The sequence below is a fragment of the Fulvia fulva genome, chromosome 5, assembly GCF_020509005.1.
Source record: "Fulvia fulva chromosome 5, complete sequence".
NCBI classification, from domain to species: Eukaryota; Fungi; Ascomycota; class Dothideomycetes; order Mycosphaerellales; family Mycosphaerellaceae; genus Fulvia; species Fulvia fulva.
This window is the reverse complement of record NC_063016.1, coordinates 4,419,658-4,432,780: the sequence shown is the minus strand read 5'-3', so window position 1 is coordinate 4,432,780 and position 13,123 is coordinate 4,419,658. Positions and strand designations below refer to the sequence as shown.

General features: G+C 47.5%; 2 protein-coding genes across 2 annotated transcripts; one reads left to right on the top strand and one right to left on the bottom strand.

Annotated features, from left to right (window-relative positions):
- Positions 1-1,640: 1,640 nt before the first annotated feature.
- CLAFUR5_06301 (uncharacterized protein) lies at positions 1,641-3,175 on the top strand (the record flags this gene model as incomplete). The annotated part of the gene is made up of 3 exons (XM_047905449.1): positions 1,641-1,964; positions 2,011-2,426; positions 2,488-3,175. 3 exons carry the CDS (start codon positions 1,641-1,643, stop codon positions 3,173-3,175), a joined length of 1,428 nt encoding a protein of 475 aa, XP_047762739.1.
- Positions 3,176-4,248: 1,073 nt separating this feature from the next.
- Positions 4,249-4,792, bottom strand: CLAFUR5_06300 (uncharacterized protein; the record flags this gene model as incomplete). The annotated part of the gene is made up of 2 exons (XM_047905448.1): positions 4,249-4,512; positions 4,550-4,792. 2 exons carry the CDS (start codon positions 4,790-4,792, stop codon positions 4,249-4,251), a joined length of 507 nt encoding a protein of 168 aa, XP_047762449.1.
- Between the last annotated feature and the right edge of the window lie 8,331 nt (positions 4,793-13,123).

Here is a 13,123-nt window from a genome sequence, read left to right as displayed (position 1 = left end):
CGAGAGGCACTACATCGGGCAAATGAAATATCTATCTATCTATATACGTTACCGAATACGTGCCTTAAAATGCTATATACTAAGAGTCTATTTTCCCGAGAGCAAAGAATAGCAAAGTCTTAGCGCTTATCGACGTCGATAATTTACGACGAACGTTTGTATATATAGTTATAACTCCTACTATAGCGTATTTAATATTACGAAACTCAAATTATCGATAGATCTATATTAGTTCTATATTTCTAGAAATTTGTATTCTCGTATCTAGCTATACTACGAAGTCATAACTATCTTATTTTCTGGAATTTTTTACAAGACTCGCGATTCAGCGGACCGGGAAAGCCGAGTGCACCAGGTGTTTATGCTAGCGTTCTAGAAGTGTCCAATCACCGCGACCTGCTTGCCGATCTCACGCTCCTAGCCGTTGCCATCATGCTCACTGAGCATTTCCTCTTGTCCCAACACTACTGGAGCTACCAAGCTGAAGCACCGGCTCTTCTGTATTTGACAATGTATAGGAGCCCGACACTCTATCCTGAGCTCTGATACAGCATCTCTTGAGCTCTGATACAGCATCTCTTGAGCTCTGATACAGCATCTCTTGAGCTCTGCCGAATCAAGCGTCCAGTCGCAGCAGCGGTGTTTGATAGCTCATATCGAGATACAAAGATCGACCTTTTGCATGTGTGCAGCCTAGTGCAGGTAGGCTGCAGCACTACGGAAGCATTCGCGACATCCGGAGCGTTCGCACAAGGGACCAACGCCGGCAGACTGGACCGACGGAAAGCATTTTGCACGAGTGGATAGAAGAGCTTCCTGTGAGGAAGAAAGCCTGGCGGCGCCTTGACTATTAACAAGTCGTCAAATTGATCGGCAACACTGTTGAGCACTGAGCAGCTGGCTTCGTTGAAAACGTTGTGAAGCGCAAGCTCAGCTGATGAAGCGACAACGTGAAGGATAATTCGGACGACATCTGGCGTCAGCTCGCCATCACCTACTACTGCTCCGTTGGACCACAACCGAAAGTGAATCTCGAAGGCTATGCATTCAAGAAAGTCGTCGCCGATCTGCTGCGAGATCTCTATACATTGACTTCGTGCATCACGTCCTGTGCTCCTCGATGAGGCAGTGGGCTTTCGTGTCTCGCGTCTCTCGATCGACAACACCTTTCAGCTGTAGTCTGTAGATCCGGCCCCAAGCGAGGTAGCGTGACTCACGCTGCAGATAGAGTGCTCTCCAGTGCCTCCCACTCTCCACAACCCCTTCGCCGCACAGGTGTAGCGTGAAGCAGAGTTCGACCGTCCGGACCACCCCGCCTTTGCTGCAGCCAATTTCAGGTACCATCGAACTGTTGGAGACGCCACGGGCTGATCATACAAGAGTAGTCCGCCTGTCGACAAGTGGGAAGATGGATCGGCCCTCTTCCTTGTCGCATACCTACGCCCCGACAGCGGACTTCATCTTTCGTGCTGACCTCGAAGCCTCGAGCTGGAGTCCCATATTCGATCCTTGTCCGTCACGACTTCAACTCTCGGCACTTCATCTATTGACTTGCGCACCTGCAGCAAGACCCGGTCGAACCGAGGTCACTGGACACTGGACCAGTTGGCTGACGCGCAGTCCGAGCCGCACGCGACATCATGCCAGGCAACTTCTACACACCCACGATCGAAGACATAGCCAAGTGGCCCAAGCCCAACTATGCAGACCCACCGGAGCAGCAGTCATGGATGGGCCCATTTGTAATAGTCTGGCAGCTGATATCCACGATCCTGGTCGCCGGACGTATCTACTTGCGAGCCAACCGACGATCAGGACCATTCGGTATTGACGATACCTTGATCGTCCTGGCTTGGATATCGTCGACAGCTCTCACTGTCGCAGCGTGTAGAGGCGAGTGGCAGTTTCACACTGGTCGGCACCTATGGAATTATCCGCCGACGGACTTTTCTCCGTCGCTGCTTGTAAGCCCAACCTATGCATCGCCCATCCAAGCTCACATACTGACAGCGATATCAGAACGCCTGGCTTGCACAGATTTTCTTCCTTCTGGCATCCGTCTTCACAAAATGCTCGGTGCTCTTGTTCTACCGTCGCATGGCCAAGAACACCTACAGCGACAAATGGGTTCGCACGATCTGGGTGCTCATGTTCATCACCATCGGAACCGGCATCGGCATCTTCTTTGCGTATTGCTTCATGTGTCGCCCTTTGCACTACTACTGGGACTTCCTCTTCATGGACACGGCCAACAAAACATACTACTGCATCAACGGAGATGCCGTGACTATCGCTACTGGTACCATCACCATCGCTTCCGACTTTTGGACGGCAGCATTGCCCTGTCTCATGTTCCAGAAGTACGATGTCGGCACGACTAGGCGACAGAAGATACTACTGAATTGTCTTTTCTGCGTTGGCTTTTTGTGAGTTCCACAGAACAAAATCGAGGCTACCCTTTCATTATGACTAACGCGCGGCTTTCAGGGTCACTGGCGTTGGAGTAGCACGAACGTACTACCTTTGGAAGATGGGAAACGACCCTGACCTCAGCTGGTGGGGATATAAGCTATACGCCGCGTCAGTCGTGGAGACACAGCTTGCCATCATATGCGTCTGCATACCGTTCGTCAGAGCCTTCTTCCGAAGGTACTTCCCCGACTTCACCATGCAAACCAGCCGCTCTGGCAGGAGCAGAACGACTGCACCAGGCCAGTACTCTGGCACTGACTGGAATCCCACCAATCCAAGGGCATCGTACATCATGGCGTACACGACGGATGAGAATGGCAAGGTCTACCCTCTGTCCGACTGTTCCACTGCAGTTGCCTCTCCAACCAAGGGCGAGATGTTCTCCACGATCGAAGAAGAGGACATGGAATGGGCTCGTCGCCAGGTCCAGCAGAGCAACTACATGCCGAAGCACTCGAATTCGCCTTCTGGTTCCGTCGAAATCGACGAACCAGAGCAGAAAGAAGCAAGGGAACGAGTAAGGAGGTACGAGGCTACGCTGCCCATGATCTCAGAAAAGGGGCAGGAAAAGGCGCGAGCTCAGGTTCAGGCTTGGGTCACGAAGCGACCGGCGCGGGACGGGGACGAAGATCCAATCTTGCCGAATATGAGTCCGATCATGTCCTCGAACCCCAGCTGGCCGAGGCGATCGGCCGATGATTGAGAGTATCTAACCCTTGGTGGAATGATCCAACGACCACAAACCGTAATCGAAACCACGGGGGTTCTCTCCAACGCTGCACGACCGACACAACTTCGACAGCTCACCGAACGAGGCCCCTCGCGAAGTATGACAAAGTCTACTGACAGACCGCCCGCAGCTGCAGGAGACCCACCGCGGCGGGAGGTACCAAGCTATCTAGCTCCAGATGGTCTAATTTCATGCGCCGCAGAGTCGCCAGACCAGGCCATGCAGAAACCCAATGAGTTCAACCTACACTGCAACATCTAGTACACTGCAGGCGTCGGGAGAATGTTGCGAAGGGTGGATCCAAAAGAAACCCAATGATCGTAGCGATTCCCGGGCGGCTACTCCACCATGACTCGCAAGGATCTCAACTTCTCGGATGGTTCACGGCCGTTGGAATGACTAGACCACCGTCAGAAGACCGATTACTCTCAAGGCAGGGACATGGCGTAATGAACATGCCCGCATCGTGTCATTAGACACTTTCGGTGGAACCTCAGGCTACGCTGAGCTCGTGGAACCACAGTGTAAGATAGTGATGTATGTAGTCCACATCCACTGTACCGCACCTGCTGTCAACGATCATGCAACACGAGATACTCTGGATTCACATCTGCTGACTCAGATATCGTTGACACAACCGCAATGATCTCGTCCTTTCGTTCAGTGCACTGGCATTCTGCCAAGTCAAGTGAGCAAGGTTTGCTTTGAAGCCAGAAAGGGGGCCGTCCCAGATCGCGATTCTTATGTATGTATGCGAGCGCTCCTGTGCAGTAAGGAAACGGCCTGCCCAGATCCGGCACGATCTATAATGAAACAAAAAGAATGTAATACGACGTCGAAAGAAGGCTTCGAACCTCCGACCTCCGCTGAACAGGTGCCTAGTGTGCCTTTGGGCGCGGTAGGACCACGTCGGAGCGACCGACGCAGTCCCCATCGCACGCCAGGCATGACAGTGCAGAACCCATCACTGACCGGGCTGGCCAACAGGATTGGAGGAGACCCAATGCTCACTGGACTCTCCAAGGGAACCTAGGCAAAACCCAACGCTAACTGGACTCTCTAACAGGAATGGGTGTTGATACCGCATGCTTGGTGCCTTGGGCACACTGAGCAGTTCCTGAGCGGCCATCTGCCGCTGACTTCTTCCACTCCTGCTGCGTCACAGCCGGTCTCGTAACACGCTCCGGCACACCATGCAGCTCCATGGCATACACCGTCTGAGCTGTATTCTTCCTCACATCTGGCACGACACTCACAGTTCCCAACTTGATCCAAAAAGTAGGCTCATCCTGCGCAAAGCCGCGAATATTCTCCAGAACTTTCGATCCCGTGCAATGAGCAAAGTACGGCCCTTCCGAGAATTTCTTGTGACTTGGGTCCCAGGATTCGAGCAAAAACCTCGTTGGAGAAGTTCCGATCGTTGATGGCTGTGATCATGTCACGGAGAGCTTTGCGGATGTGTGCGATGAATTCTTGCTCTTTCTCGGAGATGCTGGCTGGGAAGGTAAAGTCTCGGGTTATGAGCGTGTGCATGTCAATATCGAGGAGGGCGAAGTTGGGGGATGCGGCTGTGTCTTGGGTCTCGGACATGCTGTTGGCTAGCGTGTTGGACGAAATGGACAGAGTGAAAGCGTGTGAGGCACGCGACGCAAAAATGTGCTGTATGGGCCTGTGAGACCCATAAGTGTGAGCGCAACGACGAGTGGAGCTCTCTATCTCACCGCCCTAGCAAAATCGATACCGACACGTAGAGCTACTAAAGCTGTTTCTCGTAATCTAACTAGTTACGCTATCTATAGTTTTCCTGCGCCTAGTGTAGTCTATCTACTTTAAGCCGTCTATTATCGCCGTAGGTGTCACGGGCCCAGGCGGACGTCCAGTGAATGGCAGTCGGTCACGTGACTCGGCACGGGTGCCTCGGCTTGTATATTAACTTTCCGCACCTCGTGCCCCTCTTAGATAGCCTGTCTAACAACTTCGTTATTTGCCCTATATTAAGAACGGCTCCCTTATACTTTATTAGACCTCCTTTACTAACTATAGAATACGTACTACAAAGGACCTATAAAGTAATAGGTTAAAGATATAGAAACTGCGCTTATCGCGAGTTTTCTATACTAATCGGGCAACAAACGCGATGGGTCTAAGTCAACAATAACAATTACACCTTTATTAATAAGATACTAGCTAAGAGTATAGGCGGTAGGTACTCTCTACTTACTAGTCGCCCTAAGATCCGCCGCGAGTCGCTTATATTTAATAGTAGCTAGACTTAAGGTTACTAAACCTAACCCTAATAGCTAACTAATGAGCAAATATAGTAGCGTATTAAGCAACTAATATAACTAGTTACCGAACCACCTAAGACGATTAACCTCTCCGACTATATCCGGGACGACAAAGTAAAAGAATATACGACTAGATAGGATATCGAGTTTAATTATAACGATAACATAGTAATAGATAAAGGAGAAGGAGAACAATAGGTAGCTAAGACTTTCCGCTATAATCTAGAGGAGCTAAAGAACCTAGATATAACCGAGTTCTAAGCCCTTATAGCTAGTATACCTAAAGCACTATCTACGATCTATTACCTACTTCGACGCGCCTAAGCCGACGACTATAATATAACCGAGTTGTTAAAGATATTTGGCTAGGCGTATAATAAGCTTTAGGATAAGAGAACAGTAGTTAGGATAGCCTAGTATTAACGAGCTAAGGGCCTCCTTTAGACCCTAAAATTTACGCGTCGAATCTCGTTAACCTTTAACGGTTAATTACGTAGCTGTAAGGGCGCGCGTACTATAGGGTCCGAATGAGATAGTTGTTATTCTACGAAGCTACGAAAGAGGAGCGCGAGGCGCGGCGAAGTTATAAAGCAAAGCCAAGCCGCGCTAACCCGATACAGAAGGTCCGCGGTTTAGCCGGGCCGACGTAGCTATAGTGAGGGGTCGCGGGCTACCCGTAATAGTACCCCCCCTCCCAAAACACGCCTCAGTCCTCTAAGCGTTATTCACCTTATAAGGCCACTTACCTATCGAGCTCTATAATCGCGCGAACGCCGAATCATCCTCTAGTGCCCTGTCGTCATCCGATAACATCGCATTCGCTCTATTAAGACCATCCTCGACCGGCTTCCTTCGAGAAACATATTGCCTAGTTAGCTAGCTTGCCCTAGATCTAAGTATGTCTTCGGCTCGCACTCGCGTATAATCCTTATGACCAAAGTTAGGTATCATTACAGGCTCTATAGGCTCTACTCGAGTATCGAATATATACGGAGCAGATTCTATTAGAGGTAAGGCTCGAGGCGACTCATTCGTAACGGTGTCTTTCGGAATGACCCTGATCGAGTTGAGCCCGAGTATCTTAGTAGCTAGTAGGGACTAGTCAGATAGAGCTACGAAGCCTATAGGCGTAGACAACTCCGGCCGGTTATAGTGAAAGTCTATAATAGCGGCGGCTACGTGTTCAAGTATATCCTCTATAGGTTGCTAGGTCTTACTATCCTCCTCGTTCTGATATCTAGCCTATTTCACCTTGTACTATATATCTACTTTGCGCTTGTGCCCCTTCTTCACCTTGCCTGCCCGCTTACGGGTGTACATATCAAGGATCTTTTCTACCTCGTATATATACGTAGGTACTACCACTATATCGGCTGCTACATTAGCCTCGGTGGTGTCAGGTTCGATAGTTATCGGTAGTAGCGGCGCTAGATGCTACCCTTCAAGTAGTAGGAAATCGGGGTAGTCGGCTCGTTATAGTAGTAAGGTATAGAAGCAGTTATTAAGTCCTACTAGAGCGTTTGATAGTTTCAGTCGATAAGAGAGTCTAGCCGGCATAACTTCCGTGATCTAGTAAGGGCCGGCATATCTCCTGTCTAGCTTCTTAGATAGTCGAGTCGTACGGATGTTCTTAGTGCTAAGATATACCTAATCACCTACCTTATAGTCTAGAGGAATGCTTCGGTAGCGGTTTGCTACCTCTACTTAGAGAGCTTATAACATTCGTATATTCTCTTAAAGGTGTTTATGAAGCTCGCAAATTCGACGTACAAAGGTTTCTACTGATCGCGCGTCTAGTCGCTAGAGAGTAGTCAGTCCTCCCTCCTTTCTAGCGTTCAGGTCAACTCGCTCTATAAACTTAGGGTTATATCCTAAGGTGGCGTAGAACGGCGACATACTAGTAGTCTTAGACAGGTGATTGTTAATCGCGAACTGAGCAAGGCATAGCCATTCTGCCTAGTTATCCTATGCCTCGTTAGTAAATATACGGAGATACTGTTCTATCGCCTAGTTAGTACGTTCTAACTGTCTATTAGTTTCTAGGTGATACGAAGAACTTAGCTTACGATTTGTACGGAGCATCTTACAGAGTTTCTTCTAGAAGGTAGTAACCTACTACTTGCTACGGTCTAATATAATAGTATTAGGAAACCCGCGCCGACAGAACATATATTTAAGGAAAAGCCTTGCCGCATTCTGTGCTATTATTGCGCTAATAGGGATCAGCTCGACTTCCTTAGTGAGCCTATTAGTGACGGTTATAATGTTGTTATAGACTATGCCGTCAAGAGTGCTATCTAGGAGTCCGATAACGAAGTCGACTGCAATGTGTTTCTAAGGCCGATCTGGAACAGGAAGTGGCTATAGTAATCCTAGTGGCTAGGAGTATAGAGATTTTATTATACGGCAGGTACGGCAATTCGCGGTGTATCTACGTACGGATCTCGCTAATCTAGGCTAGTAGAATTCACGTGCTACGAGTTTATAAGTGCGAGCTCGTCCTAGATAGCCTACTACTAGAGCGTTATAGTTTATCTTGATTATCCTAGTCTATAAAGCTTAGTCATTTAGTACCTATAAGCTCTAGCCGTCGTATTGGTTTCGAACATATAGTAGGTCGCTATCTACTTTATAGTGTACTAGGTGAATCTTCGCTCTCTATAGTAGTATAGGAGTGCGGTCTTTCTATAGGTCCTTAATCGCGGTCTTAAGCTCGTTATCGGTTACGTACGCCGTCGACATTCGATACTCGAGTTCGGCTTCCCGCTGACTTTTACGCGTCGCCGGTTGTTTAGTAGGCGTATCTCGTTCTATAGGCATAAACTCTTTAGCTTTAGGGTTTAGCGGTACTAGTTCCTCTTCTTCCGGCGTATCTTCTACTATTGCCTATAGTGAGGCGATCTTAAGGAATCGCTTAGGAGGCAGTAATGTCTAATGCTAATGCTAGTTCCGAGGGTCGTCTACCCCCTACGGAAGGTCCTAGCTACGTCTCGTTAGGCTGTCTAGCTTTGTACCTTGAAGTCCTAGACGGTATATTATCTTGAAGTTGAACTATAACAAGAACTTAGCCTAACGCGCTTGTTACCGATTTAGCTGCTTTGTCGTCATAAAGTATTCTAGGTTCTTATAGTCGGTATAAATCTTGACTAGCTATAAGTCCTTATTATCTACCTCGTAGGCGAGCTCGGGTCTCTATTCCTTAAAAGCCTTGATGATGGCTAACAGTTCCTTATTATAGATTTCATAATTACACTCCTATAGACTCAACTTCTTCGAGTAGAAGGCTATAGGATGTAGTATACCATTGTCGTCATACTACGAAAGCACGCCGGCGTTTATAAAATCTAAAGAATCTGTCTCTATTACTGTTTCCCTACCTAGCACGTAATGTGCGAGCATACCGGCTTTACTAAACGTAGCTTTCAAATTGTTAAAGGCTCGTTAGCAATCTAGTGACTATTGAATCCTTCTGTTCTTATGATTGCTTAGTCCGTCCGACTTAGTCAGGTTTATAAGAGGAGTAGCTATACGCGAAAATGCTTCGATAAATCGCCTATAGAAGTTGGCAAATCTAAGGAAGGCCTAGACATCCTTCAGGTTCTTAGGAGCTTCCTATGTCTGAATATATTCGAGTTTCTCGGGGTCCATCTCGATGCCGTTAGGGGTTATGATTAGCCTAAGATACTTCACCTTCTATTAGTAGAATTCGCTTTTATCGATGTCCACTATAAGTCCTATATCGCGTAGCTTAGTAAGAACCTTCCGTACGTGTTCAATGTGCTCCTCTAAGGTGTCACTAAAGATAAGTACGTTATCTAGGTAGGCCGACACAAAGTCGTCTAGGTATTCTTATAAGACCTTATTAATGTATAATTAGAACGATGCTAGTCCGTTACACAAGCCGAATGGCAACACTAGACACTCGTAGATGCCGTATCGTGTCGCAAACGCTATTAACCACTCGTGCCCTTTAGCTATCCGTAACTTGTTAAAGGCTGCTATAATGTCTAGCTTTATGAAGTACTTCTTACCGTATATACGGTTGAGCGTCTCTTATATCAAGGGAATCGGATACCGGTTCTTAATAGTGATCGTATTTAATCCTCTATAGTCGATATAAACACGTAGCCTACCTCTAGGCTTACGTACCACTAGTACTAGTGTAGGAGACTAGTTCGTCTTTTGCCCTACTTTCCGTACCTTCCCTTTAGATATTTGCTCGTCTAGCTATTTCTTAACTGCCTCGTTCTCCTTCTTAGCTAGGCCGTAGGGCTTGCGGTATAGTGGCTCTTATAGACTATTAGGCTTAATATGAATCTCATGATCTACGCCTAGTCGGTAAGGTGGGAGTCCTTTATAATCCTTAGCTAAGAAAGCGTCCGTAATATCGTAGTACATTAGCGGCAACCTCTCCTTCGGGTTGTGATTGAACTACTTGTTCAAGAATTGGTCCAGATCATTAGTAGCTATTGTACTTAGCTTAAGCTCTCCGCCGTCGCTCTTACGCCTAGTAGGCATAATGTAGAAGCACTTAGCCCTAGGCCGGTGCGCGTACATCCCCTACGCGCGTTAAGAAACGCCCTAGCAGTCCACTTCTTCATCGTCTATGTCTTCTAGGTCATATAATAAGACATTTAGCTCTGCCCCTCCTACTATAAAGCTCGCTACATCTCTAGTAAAGGGCTCTAGTCCGTACCGTACTAGTGCCTGCTTCTTCTTCTCGCGGTGGTTTAGGGATTATACTATTGTCGGTGTCTTATTCTGTAGACAGTGACCAAAGCAGTAATCCGACCTAAATGCCACCTCGCCTGTCTCCTAGAAGATGTTTGGGTTGTGCGCTATAAGCTACGGTAGGCTAAAGACGATGTCGTATTCGAGGTCGGTGACGTAGTATAACATTTGCTCGTAATAATCGCCTATAACTACGTCTACAGGGGCCGCGTGTGTAATCTGCCGCGTAGTGGCCGTTCTATCTCCTAGTGTTAGTCGTCGGCTTTACGTCAAAGGGATCAGGGGTATTGTGTATTTACGTGTGAATTTCTAGTTAAGAAAGAGAGAGGTAGAAGCAGAATCTATAAGGCCTCGAGCCTTTCTCTATTATATTATTACGGGTAATACTATATAAGGGTACATAGCTAGCTATTGCTTATCTAGTGCGCATGCCGATATCTTAAGCTCCTTACTATAGTCTGTTACCGTCTCTTGCGTTCCGTGTCTCTCAATCTTATACTCTTTCTGTCCTAGGAAGTTCGGGTGACCGCTATCTACTACGCTTAGGTAGCGGTCGTACCATTTCCCTACCGCGGATCGGCGGCTAGGGAACTAAGGTTCGCGTTCGGATTCGGCGTAGTATTACGTAGACGCGGTGGGCGATAGTCGCTATCGTACCTATATATTAGGCATTTAGGGTTAGTCGACACGTAAGAACCTATACGGTAGCGGTAGTACTTACCCTACTTCTTAAGGTCTTCGCGCTGCTTACGGTTAAGCGTAGGTAGGTTCTATAGATATGTCGGCAGATCCTCCTTCTTCTTAGTACTAGCGTACTATAGTAGGCACTATACTAAGGCTCCTACTATACCGGTAGCGGTACTAGTAACTACGTTACCGTTATTCTAGTTATTCTAGCCGCTATTACCGTTCGAGTTACTATTACTACGGGGGCGCTCCTTCTACGGGTATAGTCGATCTATCTCGTAGAAACTCTCGTCTAGTACGGTGTACTCCTCGATAACGTCTTATATACTATCTAGGCGGCGGTCGACTTCGCGGTCGCCGAAGGTCTTAATAAAGTACTTGCGGTTTAGTCGGTTACGGAATAGCATAAGCTCGGTCTTATCGGTCTATAACATCTAGGCGCGTAACTTCGAGTAGCGGGTATAGAAGGCTATAAAGGTTTCGCCTTGTTCTTACTTATAGGTAGCAATGTTAACTATAGCCTTAGTTCCCTCATTACGTATACTATATTAGCGTGTTATCTAGTCTAACAACTCTTCTCTAGTCTTGAACTCGTTAAAGGACTACTGTCTAGGTATAGAGATCCTCGGCTTAATGCTTCGCTAAGGATCACCTTGTGTCTACCTATATACGAAGCGTAGACTATCTGCCTTAGTACGGAAGGTTACTATAGTTAGCTTTAGGAGAATACTACTGTACTAGCTATCGAAATTAGGGTCGTCATCGTTCTTAAAGTACTTAGGGTCGGGCACACCCTTACCGATCTCTATGCCGCGAGTGAGGGTGCGGTCAATAGTGAAGAGACGTTCTAGAAGGTCAACTAGTAGTGTCTAGGTACGGGTGTTACGTATTCTCGAGTCACGACTATTGTTAGGTCCTAGTCGCGGACGGTCGTTATCACGTCCTCGGCTATTATCGCTACGGTCATCGTCGTCTCTATCGTTATCGTTATTACCACCACCGCCACCACCCCCTCTACTAGCAGCTTCGCGATACCTACGTAACAGCTACTCGAGTAAGGTCTCGCGTAGGCGGGAACGAGAGGGTCGGCGGCCTAAGCGGCCCCTGCCTCCGTTCTATATAGTGTCTCCTACCTTAAGCCGAGCCTTTAGGTCATCGACTTCTTGTTGTAGGGCCTGGTTCTTCGCCTTAGCATCTTATGCCTTCTTCTTCTCCTTCTCGTAGATCTCGCTGAACTGCTTATATAGGTTGTTAGCTTCCTTATATTTCTTCCCTAGCTCTTACAACTTAGCTAGGTCGTAATCCTTCTTACTCTTAAGATCTGCTACCATTTTCTATATAACAAGCTCTTCACTTCGTAGCATCTTGTAGATGCGGTCGTATTCGGTGTATAGCGTAGTGTACTAGGTGTTCTAGAGGTCGTTAGCTCGCTCTATTATATCGAGTTGTCTACCCTTAGTAATTGCCGTGTTGACTACTTGTAGTACGAAGTCGTAGGTGGTCTTCGGGTGTTAGGATGTAAGGGTCGTAAGGTTGTCTAGGGTGACATTCTAGTATTCGGATGCGAGAATGTGTTCTACCTCGTCGAGTGATAGATACACCTCGTCTAGGTCGCCGCCTAGGTTCTCTTCGAGCTTAAACTCGAACAGTTCTATAAAGTCAATCTCACTACCTTCTTCTCGCTCGAAGGCCTTCTAGTAAGCTTTATCAATCTCTTATTGTAGCGCGATACCGGTGTCTACTATGACCCGCCGGTTGTCGTCCTATGTCTAACTCTAAGGAAAAGAGGAGAGGTCGGGGAAAAGAGATGTGCGCTACTTACTTTTGCCCTTAGGCTTAGGTAGCGGTAGTATACCGCCGTTCGCTATTTATAAAGTCATATTGTCTAGGTTCGGGGAGGCGTGACGGTGCCTATATCCTAACTGTCTACGAGCGCGCGACTACCTACTAATAGTATCGCCGCGTTACGTTCTCTAGGCATCTACGCGCTATACGCCTTACCGTGTCCTATATTCTAATACGGCTCTACGCGTTCTCGAGTTCTACGGTTCTGTCTATTCCTATTATTACGCGTCCCTTACCTAGATCCGCGATCTAGGTAGTAAGGTAGAACAAACTATAAGGGCGCGCGTACTATAGGGTCCGAATGAGATAGTTGTTGTTCTACAAAGCTACGAAAGAGGAGCGCGAGGCGCGGCGAAGTTATAAAGTAAAG